Raw genomic sequence first — 25,783 nt, 5'->3', positions numbered from 1 at the left:
GCGCGAAATGTGTGCCGTCGTGACGTGCCTTGAGATTATTCTCGTCGCCACTACCCACATTGTGCTTGTTGTCGGCGCCCTCATCGTCATTGTAGTAGTCGAGGCCAGCTACTGATATTTCTAGTTGCACTTGACGGTGTACTTGCAATATCTCTCTGCGCTAGTTTTGTTTTCGCCCATACTATGCACAGCATCGACCTACACGAAATCATTGACGAAAACAAAGGGCAAAAAGCTATCTTGCGACACCCGTAAATGCCGTACAATTCCCTGAAATAATTCGGCAAGGTACTCGGATTAAACCAACCGTTTTCGTTGTTGTTGTCTTCGTACAATATGACTCATACTTACCGTGGGGGATTGGTCAAGAATTGAATGGATGAGGCCTAACGAATATAGAAGTGCGATTTCACTTACAAATTTGCGAGAACTGGTACGTAAGATGATAGGGCAGCGCAATAAATGAGACGGAATTGAGTAATAATACTGTAAGACGATGCCCGGTGCGAAGGCAGAACCCTTGTACTTCAATGCAGGCAAGCGAGCTAGCCAGCAAGCACCAACTGGACAAACGATGAAGATGATTATGAGGATGGGTATATAAAAATGAAGACGGTGATAACCTACACAGTTAGCGCTCACACTAACTCCCCCCCCCCCCCCCCCCCCTCACGAAAGCGGTCGGCAGTGCCGCAAGTAAGGAAAGGTACGAACGCCGAAGATACGGCTTCAGGCGAGAGACGTGAACGATTTCGGTGATGTGGCAACCGCGGTCAGTAGTAGTGCTAACAGGAGCGACGCGTTAGTTTACGGCAGATGTTCTTTCAAGCACGGTGTACGAGCCGAGATACCCGCGAATTAATTTTTCACTGAGCTTCGGCACTCGAACAGGTGTCCACAGGAGCACTTCGTCGCCTGGGCGGAACGAAATGACACAACGCGTCGCATCACAACGGAGTTTCGTCTTGTCCTCAATGGTCGCGGTGTTTGCGCGCGCAATTTCACGGCAGTGGGCGATGCGGGCGGCGAATTCTTCAGGAAGAGATGTAGATGGGACGGAAGGCGTAGAGAGAAAGGTGTTGTACAAAACAAGCGACGGTGCACGGCCGTACACGATAAAAAAGGGGCTGTAGTTTGTTGTGCGTTGAACGGCAGTGTTATAGGCAAACGTGACGAAAGGAAGTATAGGGTCCAAGTTTTTGTGGTCGGGTTTAACATACATGAAGATAATGTCGGACAGAGTTCGATGACAATGCTCGGTAAGACCATTGGTTTGGGGATGATACGCTGATGTAGCTGATCAGCGTAGGATGATACGCTGATGGTGTTAGAGGCCTGCAGGACTGCAGCAAGAACATGCGAAAAAAATGTCTTGCCACGGTCAATCAGAAGAACACGACGCACTCCGTGGCGCAAGATAATGGCGTGCAGGAAACACTCGGCGACTTCAGATGCAGCACCAGAAGGAAGAGCTACCGTCTCAACGTATCGAGTGAGATGGTCTACGGCGGTGACAACCCAGCGCTGACCCGCGGCTGTAAGCGAAAGGAGTCCGTTTAAGTCTATCCCCGCGAATTCGAAGGGAACGGACGGGCACGGCAACGGTTGCAAAGGGCCGGCGGGAAGAGATGTCGAACGTTTTCGCGGCTCGCGTAGGCCACGACTTGCTCTTCAGACGCGTGGTTTCGCTGCAGCCGGGCAGCGCCGATGTCATGCCCACTTGCGTCAGTGTGTAGGATAGTAGAGGCTGTAGGATCAAAATGACGAAGCACTGGGGCTGACGTGATACATCGCTGGAGGGTCTGAAAGGCGGCGTCACATTATTCCGTGCAGGTGTGGTCGTGGTGAGAAGTTTATGAAGAGGAGCTGCGATACTAGCAAAATCACGGACAAAGCGGCGGAAGTATGACGCTAATCCGAAAAAGCTACGAAGATCTTTCGTTGGTTTTGGGAAATGCTGTACAGCAGTGACATTGTCGGGATCTGGCTCAATACCGTGCTTGCTGACTACGTGACCAAATACTTTGATGCTGCGGCTCGCAAATCGACACTTCTTAGTATTGAGCTGGAGACCCACCTTGCCTAGACACATGAGAACGTCGTCTTAACGTTTTAGGTGCTAGGAGAAGCTGGTCGAAAAGATTGCAATGTCATCCAGGTAACAACGGCAGGTTTTTCATTTGAGGCCGCTCAGCATGGTATCGATCATTTGTTCAAATGTGGCTGGCGCATTGCACAGTCCAAAAGCCATCAAGTTGGATTCAAAAAGGTCATCAGGAGTTGCAAACGCCGCCTTCTCTTTGTCGGACTCATGCGTCGGGATATGCCAACAGCCAGAGCACAAGTCGAGGCTCGAAGAGTATTCTCAACCTTGTAAGGTATATCTATAGGATAGGTATCCTTACGGTAATTTTGTTTAGTGGCGCCACATAAAGCCGGGCGAGCAGGAGGAATTGGAACAGTTTGCGAACAAGCAGTTTCTCCTCCATAAACGACAGCTTCTAGTTCTTCGAATGGTTGGCGAGAGAATTGCAGGCAGGACGCAAGGGCGATGAAGTACGGCGGAACGGTGACGGAGAACGACGACGGGGTGAGCGAGAAGTGCGAGACATACGTTGGGACAGCGGAGGTGAGGGTGAGTGACCTGACGAGGATATGTAGGGTCCAGGAACGTAGGCGTCGAATCTGGGAGCATAGTCTCTCTCATAGGCGGAATAACCACGTAGTTCATCTTGCTGGCGCCTGCGGCAGAACAGAGATATGTGACCCCGAATGCCACAGTAGAAACATACTGGGCGGGAAGGGCGCCAGGTAGAATCGCATGGTTGCACGGGGGCCTTCGCTGCCATCGAGGCCAGGTGATCGCAGACAATGGCAGCAGGCGCAGATGGAACTGGTACCGCAGGCCGCGAAGCAACCTCTGCATAAGAAGGCCCACAAACAGGCGCAATTAAGGGACCGGGTACGAGTGACACTTGTCAGGGACGCCAGTTCTTCTTAATGATCTCGCGCAAATTGGGAAGAGGAGGAGCACGCAGAGCCGCAATGGCTGTGTTGGCGGGAGCATGGCTGTGAAGCTCCTCTCTGACAATGATGCAGATAAACGCTCGCAATTCATCATTGTCGGTAAGGCGAGCGTCGCAGGAGGTGCGTGGAAGGCGAAAGGAGTAAAGAGTGGCAAGGCGTTGGCATGTCGTGATGATATCACCAACTGTAGCAGGGCTCTTTATGACAGAGCGTTAAAGGCAACGGTGTTGATACCCTTCAGGATATGGCGGATACGGTCCTCCTCTGACATGTCACTCTGAGCGCGATGGCAGAGGGCCAGGGCGCCTTCAATGTAGGGGGTGTAAGATTTGTCTGGTCCCCGGAAGCGGGTAGCGAGCTTCTGTTTCGCTACTTGGGAGCCCTCAGCAGACGTGCCAAATATCTGACGCAGCTGCTCAGTAAAAGTGGACCTATCAGGAAAGTCACGTTCATTGTTGAAAAACCACGTTTAGCGACCTCCTTTAGGTAGAAGGCAGCATTGCGGAGCTTGTGGGGCTTTTCCCAGTGGTTGTAAGCGTTCCCCCTGTCGTAATGGTCAAGCCAGTCTTCCATGTATTCGCCGCTAAGGCAAGAAAAGACCTGAGGGTCGCGTTGTGGTGCGTTGGCGGACCAAGTAGGCTCAGCTGGTTGGGCCGGGGTGGTTCCAGCAGTGGAAGCATCGGTTTGTGCCATGACTGTTGTTGGCGAGCACAACCGTGGACCAGAGTGGAGCTCCAGGGGTGACCGGTACAGCAAGAGGACGTGGGAAACAACGCACGCTCCACCACTTGTAAGACGACACCCGGTACGAAGGCAGAGCCCTTATATTTCAATGCAGCCGCGCGAGCTAGCCAGCGAGCACCAACCGAAGAAACGATGATGAATATTATGAGGATGGGTATATATATAAATGGCGACGATGATAATCTACACAGTTAGCGCTCACAATACACCTAATAAAGATAAAGGAAGCCGGTTTAACTTGCGAATCGCTTGGAACCAATAATAAGTTGTTGGACGGCAGGACAAACATCCTTGTGACTGCACCGGAGAGCGGAAAATCTAAAGGAAAGTATAGCGGGAATTACAAGCTCTAGGCTAATTTAGCGAGAGCGAATTTCTAACATTATTGTTCTCAGTATAGTATTGCGGCGGTACGACAAAAAGGAAATGGTCTGTTGTTTCTTTCTCATTACGACGGGATGCTATCGCACAGCCTTATAGAAATCCATGATCCGTGAAGCGTAGTCTGTGAAAATAAAGAAAGGAGAATAGGTGACTATGGGGACACTCACTTTTTTTTAAAAGATAGCAGGTGATCCACTGGAATGTTCGAAGACTCGCTAACTTCAGTTGAAGCAATTGATGCTGCCAGACCAAGGTGTTTAACACCTTGCTCACCCAACTTGTAACATTCTAGTGGGGCATCATCTGCTGTTCCAAATCAAACTTATTTTCTAAATGTCACGGCAGGACTTGCTTGCCGAGTCCCTCCACTTAACAATTACCTAGAAAGGTTTGATCTTACGCTGTTCACTTGATGTTAATTCATATTCCCGCAATAAAAGTAAGTCTATTGAATATTTCTTCTTGGGCCAATGTAGTGTTCAAAGAAATATATTTTTGGCAAATTGCTTTCGAAAGTCTTTACTCTTCAGGTGGCCATTACCTTAGATGGTATTTCTCTGAGCTTCAGCACAGGCATGTTTGCTATGTCATCTTCAATATCTTGATGGAGAGAAGAAATAAAGGCAAGTTTTTTTTTCCTTTCAGCCCTCTCGATTTTTTTTTCGTACTGAAAGATTTTGTTGCTATTCACTTTATATACCTGTATCAGTTTAAATCTAATTTCAAATTATCCTGTTATTAATTTACGTTTCACTAATATTTCTTAGAACTTATCTTTATGTTCTTCAACTCTGTTGTTCCCATGTTCTTGGCTGTTCATTCATTATAGATTATGGCATTCCACTATGAAACAACTATCGAACCAACCTTAAGAAAACTGAGTCCGATTTAAGTTCCAACGGATTCTCCACTAGCCGTCGGACCAATAGCAGGTTCCCCTTCGTCGGCACGACCAATGTGCTGCCGTCTGCTAAGTGCGTATGTTTTATGAGATGTGTGGCAGCTGTGCGGCAGAACTCATTTTGAAGCATAACACAATATGAATGGCGAGGGAACAATCTGTGTAAAGCAGCTGCGTTTACAAGACCAAATTCTAAGCAAACACATCAAGGAGACGTGGAGGGGGTCATTAATAATAAATGTCTTTTCAGGCGAGCCGTCGCCTGAAATAAAAGCTTTTCAGACGAGCCGTCGAGGAAGAAAAGGAAGACAAAACAAAGCGAGATGCACAGATGAGCATCCTTCAATATATTATTTGGAGGAGTGAATAATTTCTCTATCCGAAGAATCAACGCGACCACTATTAAATTCGTCGACGTTTACGACTTTCTGTGACACGACTATTACGACATGTCAGAGCTTGGTGATGGATTTGAGAAGGTCCCTCTGGCATCTGGATCCCCTTGGATGAGACGCACTTCCAACCAACTGGACTATTCAGCGGGGGATTGTATTTGACATCATCAAGACGCACCGCTTCTAAAATGCATGTGTCAAATACTACAGCACCTTCTGCATGAGTCATCATCTACAACCTAATTTTATTTATTTATTTATTTATTTATTTATTTATTTATTTATTTATTTATTTATTTATTTATTTATTTATTTATTTATTTATTTATTGGCGCTTTCTTTTCAGAGAAAGAGGAGCAAGATCTAAAGCCATAAACTGTGATAGAGGCTTCTTTACTTGTATAATCCAGCCTACATCACGCATGCATAAGAATAAGAGACCGGCTGTCTTGAAAGACATACAATACAACACATTAGTGCTTTAACAAAACCCATGATACAATAACTGCCCTCGGAGCAAAAGTTAGGAGGCTATATGGCATCAGCTAAAAAAAAAGAACCATTTCTGACGGCAGAGGGGAGCAACGGGATTTTGTGTCACTGCATCGTCGATTCTAACAGCTGATTTAAGACTGAGTGCCTGGGCTGTTTTTTTTTTATTTTAGAGCGCAGCTCTTAGGCGCTCGTTCCCGCGGAGAGCGTCGGCGGCGTAACCGAGCGAACGAGCCCAACTGCGAAGGATGAAAGGCAGCGATAGCGAATAGAGCGCGAGGAGTAGGGTATGTCGAAAGCGTGAAAAGAAAAGCGTAGTGCCGCGCAAGACGCGCTCTGCGGCGACGGTGGCTACGAGACGGCGCCAGAGAAGTGAGAAAATTCGCCGTTGGTTCATGTCAGATGTCTTCAACGCCCATCACCAACTATGCGACTTGACTTTGGTGTCATGGTGCTTCGCTACACGCACAGTGCTCACTCTCTTCCTATTTTCGTCTTTTTATTCCCCCTTTCCCTCACCCACCGTGTAGGGTAGCAAACCGGACGTTCGTCCGGGTGACCTCCCTGCCTTTCCTATCTTTGTTTTCTCTCTCTTTCTTCGCGCGTACGTCCGACGAAGCTTTAGACACTTCGTTTTTTTACGTATAATGTTTTGCATAAATTTCTAGTAGGCTCATATCGGCCGCCTGACTCACAACTCTCGCACCGAAAGTAGGTACAGAAACACGTCCCGGTCGTAATTTTTTAGAAGAAGTATGAATGAATGATCCCTGATGAAGTGCGTAAAACTCCATGTATAAGACAAGTAAGGCACGCTGTCAACCTCTTCTATAGCAGCCTTGTCTTCCATGCCCTTCTCAAAAACGTGTCAGAGCGCGTCGTACGTGAACGAAATCGGAGACGAACGGGTTCGTATCATTGAAATTGGCAAAGATTCCGATAAATCCGTTTATTTTTGGTCATATATATATATATATATATATATATATATATATATATATATATATATATATATATATATATATATCCGATTCTCAGTCGTAAAACGCATTAAATTAACAAGCGCTATGCTCGATCTGGAGGGTCAGCTCCACTCTGGGAGCCAGCTCGAGTTTTGCGAGCAACGAGTTCAGATAGGCCACCGCAAGCTGTTTCTCCAGCGAGGTGGCGCCTTGAACGTGGTGGAAGAAGAACGATGGTTGAAAATTTTTTGCCTTGGTTTAGCACCCTCCAGGACGTCCGGTTCTTTACAGCCGCAGTGCTTGAAGCTTCCTTATGTCTGCTGTATCATGTCTACATGTGTCCGTATCATGTCTATCGTCACGTGTTGTGGTTGATGTGAAATGTTGCAGGCCGGTTCTCTCTTGTGTGGAAAGGAGGCCTCCATTCTCCCTTGAAATTGACAGCGCTCAGCAGGATGAATAGCGTTTTTAAACTGACGAAAGCTTTTGATCATTTGTGTATGGCTGCTTTCAAATTCAGTGCTTTCAACTACTGCACTAGATGCCTGAGCGTTAGTCATAGAATCAACCGGATCACGGTGGCTCGAAACGAACGTTCAAGAAGCGAGTGGTAGTGTCGGAGGACCTTGATCTTCCGCTTGTAGTATGCACGATTGGCCAGGTGAAGGATAGGGTTTACACTATACATACCGGAGATGTATGTTGCAAACCCACCGTGATTGCTTACTGGCTATGGTGTTCGGCTTCTAAGCATGAGGTCGCGGGATCGAATCCAGGCGACGCAGCCGCATTTCGATGTGGGCGAAATGCGAAAACACCCGTTTACTTAGATTTAGGTGCACGTTAGAGAACCACAGAAGGCGAAAATTGTTCCGCAGTCCCCCCAGGAGAGCATGCCTCATAAGCATATCGTGGTTTCGGCACGTAAAACCACATAATTTAACTTGTCAATGTATATTACCAAGTGCTAGTCAATACTGTAGTTGCATTCTTGCAGCTACACACTGTCGTTTAATGGTTATCATCACTTCAGGAACGTCATATAATTTTCCTCATACCATCGTCGTCCTCATAGCGCCTTCTTCATACTATCGACGTCAATCTTTCGTCGTCATTATATTGTAACCATACTGTCGTCATTCAGTGCCGCCATAGTCAGGTCATCATCATCAGACCGTAGCTATCACGTATCCGTTGTCAGACCGTCGTCATCATGCTATCCTGGGTTTGCTATCGTCGTCGCATCACCTTCGTTATCCGACTCACGTCATGCCATCGACGTCATCCCATTGTCCTTATACCGATGTAACGCCATCATCGTCATTGCGTCGCCGTCACACAGTAGTCGTCATGCACTCGTTATCATACCATCATCGTGAACATCTTCGTCATTGTAACTTTGACATCTGGCCCTGCAACGCCGTCGTCGTGAGCCGTCGTCGTACCGTTGTCATCATGTCGCCGTCGTCACGGTGCTGTTTTACCGCCTCCATCATTTCAGTAACCTCATCTAATTGTCGTCATGCCATCATCGTCATATTACCTTTGTCGATCCATGGACATCAATAATTGTCCGTCATTCTATTATAACCACGCCGTCATCATTTAATCGTGATGATGCCACCTTTGTTATGCGACCATCGTGGTTGCGTCATCGTCAGGCAGACGCTATCACGCATCCATCGTCACACTCATCATCATCATTCCAGCTTGTTCATTCAGTTGTGATTATACAGTCGTCATCCTTTGTCGTCCTCATGTTGTCGTCGTCCCATTGTCATCTTTACATCATCGTCATAATTTAGGAATCGACATCTCAACATCTCATTGATGCCATTATACGCTTATACGCTTCATGGTGCCATCAAAAATGGGAGGACGCTTAAGCTTCGCCTTTAAGAGTACAACGCGATAGCGTTATCGGGACCCGTTCGCACCGCAACGCGCGGCTGTAGGTCTGGTAGAAGGGAAGGAAGGGGAAAAGAAAGGCAGAAGGTAGGGAGGTTAACCAGAATAACGTCCGGTTGGCTACCCTACACCGGGGGAATGGGAAAGGGGAACACAAAGATGACAGGGAGAGAGAGGAGGTAAGGAAAGAAGGGAAATGAGCGGTGAGTTCACTGACGCGTGTGTTATTGCACTCATGTAACAGACGTTCACACAAGCCCGTCGTCCTCAAGAAGAATGCTGGAAAAGGGGTTTGTGTTTCAGTATCCTCGTAGCAGAATTATGTTTTCTCGTACATTCAAATTACAATCCGATGCCGATTGGTAAACAGTCCGACGGCGAATCTGAGGCCGAATGGTAAGGTTGTACTTTACCATTTTCCTGACGGATTTCACTGTGAGAAATTCAATTTTTGGTCACCAAAACCTTGCACCACATGGAGGGCCTGCGCGGTCGAGGTGGTTGAGTATTATTTTCTCCGCCACCCGCATCGCACGTCGACGCCAGTTGCCGAAGCCTGATTTTCTGCGATACGGTGCCCTTAACGCTGTCACGTTAAAATCGTTCCTTCGTCATCCCAACGTTACTGCGTCGGCGTCATGCAGTGGTCGTCGTGATTCCGTACTCATGGACCGGGCCACCTTGGGATGCGAGTGCCATTGCAAAGTGGGATGACATCGGAGTATGTGGCCTATAGCCGAAACAACGAAAGTCTCAGAATTCTACACGTGTTAGGTATACGTGACTTTTAGGAATACGGTCTGTCGCTACATTGCTCGAATGCTTTTAGCATTGCCGTTGACAGTCATCCTCAGATGAGCTCGGCCATTTTTTAGGGGCGAAGCTCCTTATAGCGGCACCCGTTCCGTCCCCGTCGTAGTAGTAGTAGTAGTGTGTAACCAGTCTGAGAAAAATGAGAAAAAAAATGACAGCAGATCCACGAGGTGAATGATGATGAGTGGGCGTAGCTCCGGAGGGAATCATCGGATCTCCCGCTTAAGGGGACGCTAGCACAAACGCGTTAGAAACGTGCAGTACTCTCTAGTAAGGGGGAGCGGCCACAGCGTCTTACGCAGCCATTTACACATGCCGGAACGTGCACCGCGTTTGCCGACGCCATCACATGACTGCTGAGAGAGTATACCCCCCGTATTCATAAACGCTCCTCGACTTGAACTTGACTTGCCACCGCTTTGGGCAGCGCGTTCGAAACGCGTTGAAGGTAAGGTGGAGAGGCCACAGCGTCTTACACCAGCTTCTTACACGGGCCGTAACGCGCTAGCACAAACGCGTTAGAAACGCGCTAGAAACGCGGCCTTTCGTTAATGTTGGGTATTTATAGCCATCGTGGTGCGTTTATCCATGTCCGCTTCGTGGCGTAGCGGTGGCAAGTCAAGTTCAAGTCGAGGAGCGTTTATGAATACGGGGGGTATACTCTCTCAGCAGTCATGTGATGGCGTCGGCAAACGCGGTGCACGTTCCGGCATGTGTAAATGGCTGCGTAAGACTCTGTGGCCGCTCCCCCTTACTAGAGAGTACTGCACGTTTCTAACGCGTTTGTGCCAGCGTCCCCTTAAGCGGGAGATCCGATGATTCCCTCCGGAGCTTCGCCCACTCATCATCATTCACCTCGTGGATCTGCTGTCATTTTTTTTAACGAAACTCATGCACGCTTACACAATCGCGGCGCAGTTGAACTTGGGCAAAGACGACAAGATTGCCCCTAATGGCCTCGCAAATGAAGCCGCCACAGCCGCCTGGCTCATTGGTATACAGATCTATCTATCTATCTATCTATCTATCTATCTATCTATCTATCTATCTATCTATCTATCTATCTATCTATCTATCTATCTATCTATCTATCTATCTATCTATCTATCTATCTATCTATCTATCTATCTATCTATCTATCTATCTATCTATCTATCTATCTATCTATCTAGAATCCGTGTCCATGCAGACGGTGCTGGAACACAATTCTTACCACTCACGGGCACAGGAGTATGGAAAAGTGCTTTTGTGTCTGAGAAAAATTGCGCTGTTCGAGCGTCTATGACTGAGTGGTGCTTTCCGCGCACGCATTCATCGCGTCTGTCGGAATCTGTTCTGTGCTTAGTCTTAATGTAGTTAATAATTCGAGCATTTGGGATGCTCTTTAGTGCTTTCCAAGAACATCTGGAATAAGCGAGCGCCTTTGGCTCCTACTAAGCCAAAGGCACCTACTGTCACGCCTTTGACTCTGTAGGAGTCAAAGGCGCAATGTTTGACTCCTACAGAGTGACTCCTGTATGTGTGTTGGATCCTGTCGTCCATGCCCCCTTCCCGCTGATTTACTATTCCTAGCATAAATTTCCCCATTGCAACAAATATATCCATTCAATCGCATGGTTCCTTTATTAAAGCAAATAGTTGTATAGAAGCGTTAAGCTATTACCTCACAAGTGTCATCATCTTTCACAATTTCCGAATATTTTTTTCTTATAACATTGTTTACTGCTAAACAAAACAATCTAACCCAGCATTTCATTTTTGCAGCTTTGAGCACAGTTTTCAATTATTCAGGGAAGACAGACTTGTAAAGCTTAATGAATGGTATACACTGCTCCCCTATCCTGTGGTTTCCCCGGCGACCAGTCTGCTTTACAGAAAAACGACAGTGTACGTACATTTTGAGAGACTTGAGGTTGTGCTAACTCCGAATAGAGCGATACGAAGATTCAGCGGAGAAGTAGCTTCGGGGTATTAGGTGAAATTAACAGCTAGTAATTACATCACTACTGGGCGTGCGTTTCTGTTACAGTCACACAACATCGATGGCGCCAGGACAGACACATGTCTTCTGCATATTCTGGAAAAAAAGAAGAGACCAGGTATGTTGCAGTGGCTCGTAGTTTATTTATAGAAAGGCTGCTGCTGCGCAAAGCACAAAACTATGACACACTCACAAAGGACCGAAGACTTCACAACTTTCGCACAGATCCCAGGAATAGCACAATGTTCCCGTGGTATCCTTTAATCAGAAACATAAATGGGTGATCGACGAAGAAGCGAGCAGAAGGTTTTTGAGGTCCCGCCGAGCCGTTACCTACAACAACCGCCGTGGAAGCTGCCGCCTCCGTGCCATTTTCATTCACTTCAATGAACGCCTTATGAACAAATTCGGTGACGAAAGGATTTTGTCCCGGGACAGTTTCGAACATTCCCGATAAGTTCGCCCGGTTTTGATCAAAGAGATCTTTGACTCCAAGACCTTTAAACACTTTCTTCATGTTGGCGCTACGCTCGATCTTGAATTTGGGTAGGGTAACCTCTACTCTTGGAGTGAGGGCAAGATTCGCGAGCGCCGAGTTCAGGCTGACATCCGTGAGGTTTTTTTCCAGACCCGAGAGTCCATCCCTGTTGTTTGGAAGAAGAATAATCATAGAAAATTTGTTCCCTTTGTACGGCATCTCTAGGATCTGAGCATCCAGTTCCTCGGAGTGGGCGTACATGAATTCTCCCATTTGATTCATCATGTTCACTTCCACGACTTTCACGCCATTGACGTAGAATTTATCTCGCCGATTGTCGCGCCACTCGAAAGGAGAGTTCCATTTTGCCTTGAAATACACGGCGCTCAGCAAAATAAACAACGTTTCAGAAGTGACCGTATCGGGAGCAAGCAAGTCATTGATCTTGGACTTCGTTTGCTGCGACACCCATGCATTGGCTTCTTTGCGAACTGCCTCGGCGTTGTTCGTGAAGTCCACAGACTTGACGGTGGCCCGGAAAGAGCGTTCAAGAAGCGACAGGTAGTCGCGGCGGACCTTGAGCTGGCGTGCGGTGTAGGCACGATTGACCACGTGGATAGTCAAATCAGGACCTGAAAACTCAGTGACAAACTTGCCAATGTACTCGGCTATTTTGTGGCTGCATTCTTCCAAGTAAAGGGCTAAAGAAAGTTCGTCCTTTGTGTTGCCTTTAGCGGCAATCGTAGTCATCGAAATTGCCATTCCCACACTTAAAGGTGAGAAAACAATATTGTCATTCTTTCTCATGCAATGTAACATAGCGTAAACGTCCAGGGAGAATTTTAGGAGGCACGTGCCAGGCACCGGTAACGCCATGTCTTGACCGTATCTGAAAAATAGGGTAAAGCGTGAGTCATTGCGAAAACTAACTTTTAATTACAGAACACACAGAGAGGCAATAACAGTGCACAATTTCACCACCAGACCGGTGTCAATGTGTCTGGCGTGGACTTCATTAAATTGCCTGCTCCGATGGGCATTTCCACGGTTGCCCTGGCATATTTTTCGGTATAGTCGACAATGTAGTCGACAACTTTAATACATTATCACTATGATTACTTCACACGTTGACGTCAACTTGCCCTAACCAGATACACTCAGTTGTTAGTTCAGGCAAGCTACGTATCTCGCAGTAGTCTCTAAGCGTGACAGTGCTTCCAACGTTAAACCTGTCACCACCGTTGCTCCCAGGTATCCTTCTGATCGTGTTTCATAATAATGAAACAGCGTTTTAAGACTTATTCAAGGATTGACTGCATTTCGGTATGACACTTATAAAAGATTAACTGCTTCAGCGTAGACAGCGTCGAAGATGTCGCGGAGAGCTTGGGCGGGAAACTCAAGGTGATGTTGCCCCTGTCTGCTGTTTTGCATCGTTACTGGCTTACTGGCCTACCGGTAAGAGCAATGGTTTTGGTATTTCAGAAAAGTACTTTACTAATACTGCGCCAGACGTTTTTTGTTTATTCTTCCTTTAAGCGTGCAGTAACTGAGGAGAAGGCGCGTCCTATATTTCAGCATAGCCTTATGCCCTTTCGTACCCTGAGTTAGATGGTGGTAGCCTGATATCGCTAACGGGGAATCATCTACACTCCAAAAGTGTTCTTATTTTTAAACTTCCTTGACATCACTTTATCAGAAAGGCAGGTCATGTGCTAGAGGATGCATCCACTGCAGCATTGCACTGACGCCAGGCCGCACTGGCGCGGACACGTCGTGTAACCGAAGCAGCCGAACAACGCGGCTCTCGTTTGGAACTCGCTCTGGGATCGAAGGTGCCTGGTTTTGAAAAGGCGAATAACGTGAAGCTCTTCGGCCGTGATAAGGCGGCTGCGGCTTAGAGGAAGCGGCATCAAAGCAGGCGCATGGATCAGTACGAAGAGTTTCACTCAATAATAGGAATGTATGGCTCGCGATTATCGAATGATACAAACTTAAATCCTGTCGCTTCGCATCATCGCATGTGATAACGTCGACAGTCGCTGAATTCATTTCGTCGCCTAAAATGATGATGATAAGAATCTCGTAATGATGTTTCTTTTTTCCGTTATTGCGCTTATCTGCTTTTATGAAACGTCCCAATTGTTGTTGTTTTTTTCTCGAACAGTTGCGCTGCACAGAAAATCTTAAATAGCATCGCGCAGAGCCAATGCCTCTACAGAATCTGTGCAATTTCATTGCTGTCTTGATATGATTCCAGCTCACCACTCTGTTGCAAGCCAACTATGGATGTTTAGTCATCAACGGGAAATGCGCAAATGTCGGCGCCTGCAGGCCGCGTCTCCTCGGAGAATCTTCGCGAAAACTAACCGCTGCTTCGCTGCGCTGTTTATAAACTGCCGAGCAGGCATTAAACGAATTCATTGTGCGATAACAGTAAAACAAAACGCCTCCAAGAGATTGTTGTGGAAACAGCTGTGCTTAGAACATGGCGCCTGGCGAGCAGTTGCCCCAGACGGAACCGAGGCAGGCATAAAAAAAAGAGAGATATATTACACAGGCAAATGTGACGACAAAAAACATGCAATACGAAAACTTTGATGGGGCTTCCAAATGGTGCAAATAGGCCCTGTCAGAACTATCATATGCTTCAGAGCCAAGTAATGAAGACCGCGCCAGACGTCATTCCTGTGGTATTTAATTTAAGCTTTCGCAAAGCGACATTGGCGCCACATTCTTTAACTGATACTAGCTCATTTTTTGCTTACTATGTCGTTTAGAGAACAAGTAATCACTTTTGCATATTTTGGTAATATTCTCGGACTTTCCATGGTTACGCGTGCGACAGAAAGACTTAGATGATTGGCTACGCACCTTTAAAACACGTCCCTTTTTTTGTCGTTCAGTCGCTTTACCGATAATTCAGCGATAAGTCGCCAATTATTCTGTCACCTCGCTAAAAAAAAGTGGCCGGACGCTAAAAATAGAAAGTGGTCACTAAACAGATCGAAAAGTCGGTAGATCTAGCGCCATGGTTACTGACTCACGAGGACCGAAGGTGATGTATGATGCTGCAGTAGTTAGATGTGTATGTTTGGCAGTGTTCGGTAGCGTCTTTAATTGTCAACCAATCACCTGCTATTGTTTTCAATCTGTTATGCGTAGATTGAGGGGCCGTGGCAATCCTTGTGCAATTATTCTCAGCTTATCCTAGTAACTGATAGCACGGGCCGTTATGGTGACGCAGAAAAAAGAGAAACAAGGACTGCACTCGCAGCGCTCACGTTAACGCTAAATTTAAATTTGAAATTGCTGCTCTGAACACCTGACCCCAGCAGTGAATTCCATGTTCACGCGGTTTGTGCAACGTGGAGATGGGCGGGGCCACCGCTGTGTCGTGGCCCCGCACAGTGGCCCGGATTGAATCCCATGTCCTCGTCGTCCGCAATGGAGCACCACCGATTTTTAAGCGCAGCGCCCAATGGCAATAGCTTGAATTCAAGTCTTGCAACGAACTTCATTGAGTTATAAAGAAGCTTTCAACTACTTGCAGGTTTAGTGATATGAAAGAGGTGCAAGGGTACGCATGTTTTCCTACAGCGGTACTTTGCGTAGCCTTTAAGTGTACCCCTTAATAATGCAATATATGCTTTACTTGTTTCTTTTTTTTTCTTGCTTGAAAATGCCAGTACATATGCGCACGTTTCAGTGCTTTGCACAGTTATACATAAAATATATGATGCCGGGATGCCAGCTCCTTTTCACTAAAAGAGGGCCCGGAAGCCCGCCTGACGTCACGAACAGCAAAATACCACCCCGTTACTGGCGCCCTGCCATCTGCTGTTATTGCCATCCTCAGGGATATTCTGCGCTCTCCGCCTGCCCGTACAACCCGTACAACCACCTTAAGGCGGAACTCATACGCCGCACACCCGAGTCAGAACAGCGTCTGGTGCAGTAGCTAATCACAGCACAGGGACTCGGTGGCCGAAAGCCCACAGAGGTTCTGCGTCGCATCGGCGTCCACTCTGCGGCAGTGGACGCATCGATTCTAGGCGAACTCAAACTACCCGGCACACTATACGTAGACGCCGCAGAACACCCCTCAAACCCCCATACATTCGCTATCACGGCAGTCACTCCACAAGGCCAGCTGGTGGCTGCGGCCTCTGTATGCACCCCTTTCTCAGAGGAGGCAGCCATAGCGCTGGCTCTCACTATCCCCTCAGCCACCACTGTCATCAGCGATTCTAAATCAGCCATGTACGACTATGGAGCCGGGTGTATAGGCAGACTGGCTGGAATCATCGCATGCAAATCAGTAGTTCAATCAGAAGTTACACTCGTTTGGGCTCCTGCACACAAGGGCCTGCCAGGCAACGAAGCCGCCCATGCCTGTGCCTGAGGTTTCACGAACCGGACATAGACAACACAAGGGGAGGCTGAGGTCGGCGCCTCGCGTGAAAGACTCATGACATATCACGACATCTGCCAACACTACACGTCATCTCGACGCACTTTACCCCCTCTCACTCGTCCCCACTCGAGGGAATTGGAAATCTTATGGAGACAACTGCAGACACACGCCATCACTACTGCGTCACTGCTGAATAAACTACACCCCGATCAATTTCTCGATCCCGGAGGCTATCGTTGCGCAGCCCCTTATGTTAACTATAACCACATACTTGTAGAATGCCCCCCCCCCCCCCCCCGCTCCCACCTGCCTTAAGAGTGTGCAGCTGTAGGGGGCTGCCCTAGGCAGCTCCGAGCCTGGTCTGCAGGACGACGTCCTGCGCTGGGCCGTGGAGGTGATGGGGCTCTACCACGAGTAGACGTCTCTGTCGCCGCCCACTCCCGCAGATCCTGCAGGGTTTTAATCCTGACAAATAAAGTTGTTCATTCATTCATTCCTGCGACGGCTGCCCCAGCAGGCGCGGATGATTTTTTGTGTACTCCCCCTCCGAATCCTCCTCCGAAACTCCTTGGCACAGATTTCACAGGTGGCAGCTCAACCGCAAAGCCGAGCAGCTGACCGCCGAGCTCAACATGCTCAAAAGAGACCGACGACGCAGAGCGTCACCGCACCAACGCCACAGTCTCACCCGCGACAGGTCGCCAATTAAGGATTTTTCGCAACCTGTGTTGGTACCACCACCGTTACGGAGCACGCGCTCGCCAGTGCCGTCAGCCGTGTGCATTTGAGGGAAACGTTCGGGCCATGCACAGAATGCGGCCAGCCCTTTCGGGCCAATATCAAGCAGCTCATTCCGCGTCGGCGACAGTGTCACGAAGGCGCGATATCTCATCGACACTGGTGCTGAAGTATCTGTTATTCCCCCCACGCTGGAGGACCATCGACGACGCCACACCACGCCACCTGTCGCTTCTGTTAACTGTTAGGGCATACGAACCTATGGACAGACGCCTGTAACACTTTACATTGGCTTGAGACGCACCTTTAGATGGATTTTATTGCGATAGCAAATATATGGACACTCCAAGCAGATTTCTGCCATCGCCCTGACCCTGAGGTTCCGTATAAAGTCCAACGGCGATGAAATGTGATGAAAAGCGCCGTATGCTGTATGTGCGAGTAAAAGCGCGCGAGGGACGCGCGCTTTCAATCGCGAAAACACCCGTGTTCGAATACACCCGTGTTCGAAATGCGAAAACACGCATGTTCTTAGATTTAGGTGCACGTTAAAGAAACCCAGGTGCTCGACATTATTCTTGAGCCCCCCACTACGGCGTGCCTCATAATCAGGTAGTGGTTTTGGCACGTAAAACTCACTAATTTTTAACGCTGACAACCACGCGACCCTTCGATCTTGCCCGGATGTTGTTCTCTCGTGCTCTGGCTCGAGCGCGTGGAGATGCGGAGGCGCAGCTTCATCGTCGTCGTCCAAACGCTGACAGCGTCACTGATCTCCACTAGGTTTCCCTAGTGGAGATCAGTGGACAGCGTAGATGAGTGGTAGCTTTATAAGTGATGATAAGGAACAGAGGAAAAAAAATTGATCAAAGAGAAAACTGTTCTCGTCAGGCCACCTTGAAATCTTACTTTTCCGCATTACGGGTGTCAGTGCCGAGAAGCATGTTGTGGGGCTTCTGAGTATAAAAATGAGAATAAGTGATTGGCAGATGTGAAAATAGTATAATAATAATAATAATAATAATAATAATAATAATAATAATAATAATAATAATAATAATAATAATAATAATAATAATAATAATAATAATAAATGATTGGTGGCGTTTACAAAAGTTGGCGACGTCGCCGTCAACATCACCGCGTCAAAGTCATAACAAAAATGAAAAAAGAAGAAAATAAAATGAAAAAGGTAAAGAAACAGCCAGCTTGAAAGCGGTTGCGACAGCGTTGCTGCTCAGTTGATACGATCGCGTGGAAGGGGCCATCCAGCTTCCCGGTAACTCATGTCCACACCATGCAGTACACGTATTTCATTTCTTTGGCACCAGAAAGCCGATGGGTAGATATGGATAAGCTAGGAAAGCAAGTAAACAAAAGCACAATAATAGCCGAGCGAAAGAGTGCTTATGCATTAGTAGATAATTCTCAAAATTTCCTGTTGCATTTCGTTTATAAAAAAATCACCGACGACTACGATACTCCCTAATGCGAAATTTGAGCGCAGCTCTATACGTGTTTTCATTTCGCGATATATCGAGGCATCGCACCGATCACCACACCGGCTGGTAGTAAAGCCCCTTGATGTTAGAAAGTAGCGACACGCTTTGATCTACGCCGCAACACCCTCGCCGGCACGGTCAACCTCCTCTTTTTCTCCCCCTCTTTCGCGGAGGCAGCGCATCCGCCACGCTGAATGGCTGCGGCGCTCGAGACTACCCCGTCAGGTGACCCTGACGTCACGAAAACGGCGCGAAACTTGCTTTCGCGCGCCTTTAGTTTCTCCCGCTCGCCATGAGCAGTCCAAGTGGTGGTCGCCCTGCCGCTCCGAACGTGTGTTTCCCAAGTTTTTTCATCCTTTCGTAGGAATCTGAGATTCGTTCAACGTGAAAATGCCTTGCTGCTGCGCGTTTCAATGCAGCAGCAGGCCAGAGAAAGGGCAAGCCTTATTTTATATCCCCCGAGGTGCACGGAATGTCGTGCGTCGGAAGCAGTGGCTCCATAACATCGGGAGAAGGGATTTCGCCCCTTCTAAGCATGCCGTTCTTTGCGAGGTGAATGTTGCAGCTTTCCTCATATTTGTGGATGAAGTTGCATGGAGATTTTAATGCTCTTCGCAAAGCCGGACTCTTCGTTCAGTTTAATACAGAGCACCGATAACTGTGCATATAGTTTTTTTTTAAGTGAGTCGGCTGAAATTTTCGTTGACTCTTCGAGCCGTGACAAAGCTTTTTGTGTTTTCGCGCGTGCGTTAGTTTTCAAATGTATGTAATTTGTGCGTTAATGCCTGTAACTCATATTTTGTAGTTGTGTGCGTGTGTGTGTGCGTGTTTGTGTATGTGCGTGCTTGTGTGCGTGTATGTGTGTGCACGTATGTGTGTGTGCGCGCGTGTGTGTGTGTGATCCTTGCGCCTGATACTTGTGAAGCCAAGGAACTATTTTACTCTTATTGCGTGCTTATTGTATCTTTGCAAAGTTTCAATACTGCGAGCATTTTTTTTCTTTGTGTACTTTATGTTGCGAAGGCATGAACCGCAATATATAGGTAGATAAGTGGTATTATGTATTATTCGCGCATGCTCATTAAGTACAAGCCACGCGCTTCTGATAATCTCCCTCAATTCTGATAAACTTGACATCTTGAAGTCTGTAAGTTAGTTATCAAGTGCCAGTCTTAGCAGTTTCCGTGTAAGCAATCAGCCTTTTTTTTTCGAGAGAGAGAGTTAGGTTACTCCCAGAGGTGATGGAATGTAATTTCTCGTCGTGTCATAGTGACGGAATACAGGCGCGTGTGTAAAGTTCTATGTTGGATGTTTCGCAAACACAGCACGTATTTCGCACAGTGGCATTGGTACAAAGGCTTTTGGCCCACTCATTTTGGGGAATTCACTTTAAGTAAACTATCACATTTCTTCTTGGTTACCTTCTCTGAGCCTTTTAAGAGCGAAGATAGTGAACCAAATTCTCGTTTATACTCTACGCTGCTTATATTGTATGCACCCAATACACGTCCGCTTTACGGACAACCAAAGTGGTGACGTAGAGGTAAACAGCTCAGCCACTGCTTGGTACTCATTTTTTCGGAGCGCTTCCGCTTGTATTTATCGAAGCGTCCTAAAAAAATGGCACGACGTTCTATTGGAAACGTACTTTCGTCATGACAGTTTCACAAGGGATAAATTCCCATACAACGCTTCAAAGGGCCGAATAAACAAGCGCGCGCATTGATTCTAATGCGGCTGCAGCGAGCCACTGGAGGGTTCAGCGCCGCGCCGGCCCGGTGAGGGGGAGAAATCCGAGGAGAATTTAGGAGGAAAGCGCGCGCGTGGGGGAGAGTGTCGCTACTTTCTAACATCAAGGGGCTTTAGCTGGTAGAGCCGCGACGAGCGGCGGTTTATATAGACCGGCCAACAGTTGCCTTCGTACAACAGATGTACGAAGGCGAGCTTTCCGGTTCTTTATTTTTCTTTCCCTCACACGGCCGGTGCCGCGGATGCGCGGACGTGAGCACCACCTGGTGGTGCTTGAAGGTGGCTTCCTCCGCTTTCTCCTCATGACACCGCTGCACCCTCCTCTTCCGCTTTCCTCCTCGTACAATCTTCGCTCTCGCCACCTTTGATCCCCCGCTGCCCTATGCGTTCGCTTTCATCCTTCTATGTGCTCGTTCGCTCGGTTACGCCTAGGGACGCAGAGGGGCGCCGAGGCACGCCGACGCTCCACGCGGGAACGGGCGCCTAAGGGCTACGCTCTAAAAACCCAAAAGTACCTTCCCTGACTTCTGCACCTGTGAGGGGTAGCAACAGTGTTCCAGTACCGTCTGCATGGACACGGATTCTCACTATATAGTAGGAGTGTGCGAATATTTGAAACGTTTGAATAACGCATCGAATAGCGTTTTATACAATTTGGTCTTCTAATCGAATAGTCAATACTCGTAAAGGCGAGTATTTTACGGACACTTTTCGAATATTTCAAGACGTCAAAGGCACCCAAATAATCATAAAATTTGAGCGAAAGTACGGTAAATGTTCATCCCAGCGGGCAAAGTACAGACACGAAACATAAGAACTTGCGTAATGGAGCAGGCGACGTCGCTTAGGCAGTGATACTTCACAGGTTGTTGACCCTTTTCACGGCGATCCCATGGGCTCTGCCATGATTGATCACGTGGTGACGAGTCCGTTGCTTGCCTCAACTGCTGCCGTTGCCTCCGATTTTACAATGTATTTGTATTACGCCGGTGCGGCTTAGCAAAACCTCTGTTTCGGGAGATATCGTAGACGATGACTGGGTGGAGGACACGAAGCTTTGGCCACCGCTTCAGAGAACATGCAAAAGGACTTTCGAAGCTCATTAAGCTTTGTCTAAACGGTGCGAGCAGCGTATATGGCGCTTGTTCTAAAAGCAGGGCTAAATATGTATTCCGAGCTATCCGTACTTTCCACTCATTATATGAATCAGGATTAGCGTGTTTTGCTCTTCGTTGTTTATTTGGCAAATATTCTGATATAGCGGCTTGTCACGTTTCTGACTCAGTAAACTTATTCGGTGCGGCCACTATCTGACCATTTTCTTGCCTAATCGCTCGCGGGTGAACTCAATTCTGATATATTTTTACAATATGTGAATTTTATACCTTCTAGTAAATATGTACTATCGCTAGTAACTCACGTACTCTTGTAAACTGTCATGAAACAATCAACTTCGACCATTCCGGCGCTATCGGGATAGTCCGCCATTTATTGTGCGTATATCGTGCTCATGTATTCAAGTGGGCGCCCATTCACTTATCCCTGATACATTGGTGATAGAGGGGGCGTAAGTTTCCGTGCCAGTTAGGATAGATGTGTGTAGATACTGTGCGCGAAACTTATGAAGACAGGAAGTGGCGCCACTCCATTTGTCATTGTTTAGCGAGCGGTACTCACTCTTGCCGACTTTCCGGGGCTGAAGCCCTCTCTTTGAAGGCTTAGCGGTACAACGCTGGCGGATGAGCAAATTTCTGTATCCTCGAGCAAAGCCGTACACATCTAGAAGTGCCGGTAACACGTACGGAAAGTTGCAGCAGCGGACCGCGAACTTGGCCTCACAGATTCATTTCATTCCTTAATATACCAGTCACTACTTTTTCAGCAAACTACTGCACACGTCTTCAGTCCACATGATTCAATCCAGCATGATTGGAGAACAATGCGTTAAGCTGATCGACAGCTGATTGCACAGAAGCAAGGTAGAAGCAGCAATGGTTTCGTATTCGTGCGCGGTCGCTGAGGGCACGTGCACCGCGCCGCCGAAAGCGCCATCTCGTTTCTTTGGACCAAACTGCTCCGCGAAAAGTGTCAATACAGCGATCATTCGCACTCTCTGAAGAGTCCTGAACACGCGGAAAAAAAAAAACCTACTGTTTCTTCCTAATGCTCGATTTGCGCTTTTAATAAACAATGGTTCGTAGCGTACTATGTACTGACAGAAATTTGCTAATTTTAAAAATACTAGAATCTAAAGATCGCTTTATATTAATTTGGTAATGGCTGTTCAGTATTCGCAAAACATTCGATTCAATTCGATTCCCTTCTGGTACTATTCGATTCGTATTCGATTCCGTCTAAAAAATCACTATTCGCAAACCCCTACTAGATAGATAGATAGATAGATAGATAGATAGATAGATAGATAGATAGATAGATAGATAGATAGATAGATAGATAGATAGATAGCACAATAATACAATAGCAATATCGCTTATTTTGCAGAACAGAAATTCTGCATCATATTCTACTGTCCAGGAAGCGGCATCTCTTATCGGAAAGAGCGACGGACGGACATGGTTACTAACACGTTAATCATTCGCGTGCTGACCAAATTCCACGAAGAAATCATCCCCCCAGCAAATGCAGGTCCGGAGAAGCCACGCCGCCTGAGTGTCGAACACTATCCACACTTCCTCTTGCCCGTGATAGAGACGTGATAGAGACATGCCCGTGATAGAGACGAATTATCAAATAATTACGGAAAAAGACAAATTTTCAGGTGCTTCCGTCAGCGTAAGAAAGATTTGAAAGCTTTATGGAATCGATGTCCTTAGCTGCGCTTGCGAAAGGCTTTCCAGATCGGGCACAAAAGTGAACCCGATCCTGCCAGGAAAACTGGCATTCAAAGCAAATAAGTAAAAAACTCTCTTGCCGCTTGCGCTGAAGCCAGTCGTATACTCCGTCTGCCTTTTTTCTGGTAGGCGTTACTTAGGAGGAACACGGCGCTACTTCAATAAGAGGCTAAAGAGCGAAATTATAACGAGCACAATGCCGTGAAAGTTAAGTTGAGAATACACTGCCAGAATTGCGCATGAGAGCCACTGTTTCGAGACACAGAAACAGTGCACAAAAGTAACAAGGAAGTGGCGCAGCTAATCTTTGAAGCCACAAAAGTCATATCATTGGTTTGAAAGGGCGTATATATTCGATCCATGACCCATTCCTACAAAGATTGGCACCTGTATGAGCGGAGTAAAATGACGCTGAACTTCCGTTCTGCCATGAAATACATGCCATATTCTTTTGATGTTGACGTGCTTTTTATCTTTTCTTTTTGTTGACGCTGTTCTATACGTATATATCAGAGGCGGGTAGGTGTCGACGTTCTCTCATTGTGATCGAATACGAGAATTAGGTACGAAATATCCTAACGATTATCGAATAGTGAAAAGGCGACGGATATATTTACAACTGAAATATTGATTTTGGTAAAATTAGGTACCATACCTGTACTGAAAAGACGGCTATGAGGGACAAAGCATCACTTTTAAGCACATAGTTGCCCTTTTTTTTAAAAAAAAGGCTCAATAAGTATTCTCTCAAGAACAATAAAGCCTGACTGCAAACTAGTTCGCCAAGAAATTAGAGTTGGTGTATGAATAACTTTCCGTAACTCGGAAATAAATGGTGGCCGAAAAGGAGTCGTAAGTTGTGAAAAGGGAGGGAAAACTCTGCTAAAGGAGTTTTGTGCCGTCGACACACACCAGAAAGTCCGTTTCAAGAAAAAAAAGAAGTTATCTTGGTGTCTTAGAAATCCGGAGCGCAGCTGCATTCTCCACAACGCAAATATTAATTCGATGCTGGCTGGCCTTCCAAGGAAGCCCTGTGTTGCTACAGACCAGGGCGGTATGTCTACACCAGAGGGGAATGTCATAAACCATGCCCTTATGAGACGGGCTATACTAGTCATGTTGCTTCATGTTGCACCCGTGCTCTTCCTGCGCAGCCTACACCGTCCTTCTCTTTGCAACAGCACATATCTCGGCTATGTTTTTCTTGACCGAAACAATGACAGTGAGGCCGTATCTTGGCCCCAACCTACAAGAGTCCGTGGGACACGCTGTGCAGAAAGATATGGCACGCTGACGACACACGTCATAATATTTCCCCTCACCCGATATCAATTATTTAGTTTCCATCTTGATTACTGTTTTAGCGCACGAAAGACGCTTTCGCTGCCGGCTTCAGCTTCGCAGTTCTTTAACTAACAAAAATTTCCGTAGCTTGTACTGGAGGCCCAATGCTAAAGAGACAGCGGCGCTGATGGGCACCTAGATAGTCCTGGCTCTTGCGCTAGGCTTAGCACTATCAAGTAATCCCCAGCATTTTCCGGAATTTATTCGTGATTGATCGATACTCGATTAGCTATTTATTGGCTATCGATTGGCTAGCGCAAGGTTGTGGCTACGTATTTGGGCTAGACTAAGCACTAGCAAGTTATCACCAGCATTTTCCGGAATTTAATTATTATTTATCAATTATTAATTGGCGATTGATTGGCTATCGATGACTGACTTAGCTTAAGTAGTCCCAAGCATGCTTAGCTAAGCTTAGCCTGGGTCAGCTTCGCTCGTTCACAGGGGTATGTGCCATTGCCCATGGACCCTTTCTGCACAACCGCCAGGATCGGCCCACATTTCTTGTGGGCGACTAACGGACTAACAAGTTGGAATCGGCTAGCGAAAGACAGGGGTAATTGGAGATAGCAGGGAGAGGCCTTCGTGCTGCAGTGTACGTAAGTATAGGCTGATGATGATGATGATGAACGGACTAACGGCCGCCTAAACAGCTCCGCTGTTAAAAACGTCTCCTGGTATGTAGCGTAAAAGATAAAACTGCTACATCGGTAGGCGACTAAATGATCGACAAAACGCAGAAATCCCACGTTGTCATGTAGGCTTCCGCTGTGAAACCCAGAACAAAGCTGGAATTACCCATGTTATTGTGTATGGATTAGGAAACCTTTTCTACTTCTCCTAACTTGCGGCACTTTCTTTAGTAGACGAAGTGTAACCTGTCCTTAACAGTTCATTGGCCCGAAATTTCAAAATGCCTAATAGTTATTTTCAAATACGAAAGGTTATTGTGCAGCAGTCTATAACCTGTCCTTAACAGTTCATTGGCCCGAAATTTCAAAATGCCTAATAGTTATTTTCAAATACGAAAGGTTATTGTGCAGCAGTCTATTCGCATTTGAAGCTCTGAGTATTCGCCCACCTCTAAGATTTATGA

The 25,783-nt window shown here is 47.0% G+C and overlaps 2 protein-coding genes across 2 annotated transcripts in view; both read right to left on the bottom strand.

The window, feature by feature from the left end:
* The window catches only part of LOC119458921 (leukocyte elastase inhibitor B), a 45,210-nt gene extending 40,078 nt beyond the window's left edge, over positions 1-5,132 (bottom strand). Inside the window, exon 1 of the mRNA XM_049670776.1 lies at positions 5,023-5,132. The gene's annotated coding sequence lies outside the window, so the exon portion shown is untranslated. The remainder of the gene's footprint in view (positions 1-5,022) is intronic.
* LOC125947139 (uncharacterized) overlaps positions 1-14,527 on the bottom strand; it is a 32,278-nt gene extending 17,751 nt beyond the window's left edge. Inside the window, exons 1-4 of the mRNA XM_049671509.1 lie at positions 14,351-14,527; positions 11,831-12,974; positions 3,297-3,439; positions 2,615-2,742 (exon numbers count right to left, since the gene is read on the bottom strand). Coding sequence (XP_049527466.1) covers positions 2,615-2,742; positions 3,297-3,439; positions 11,831-12,961 — 1,402 coding nt within the window. The 5' untranslated portion in view covers positions 12,962-12,974; positions 14,351-14,527. The remainder of the gene's footprint in view (positions 1-2,614; positions 2,743-3,296; positions 3,440-11,830; positions 12,975-14,350) is intronic.
* Between the last annotated feature and the right edge of the window lie 11,256 nt (positions 14,528-25,783).

The sequence above is a fragment of the Dermacentor silvarum genome, chromosome 7, assembly GCF_013339745.2.
Source record: "Dermacentor silvarum isolate Dsil-2018 chromosome 7, BIME_Dsil_1.4, whole genome shotgun sequence".
NCBI lineage: Eukaryota > Metazoa > Arthropoda > Arachnida > Ixodida > Ixodidae > Dermacentor > Dermacentor silvarum.
The sequence above is the reverse complement of the archived record's forward strand: the minus strand, read 5'-3'. Positions and strand labels throughout refer to the sequence as shown.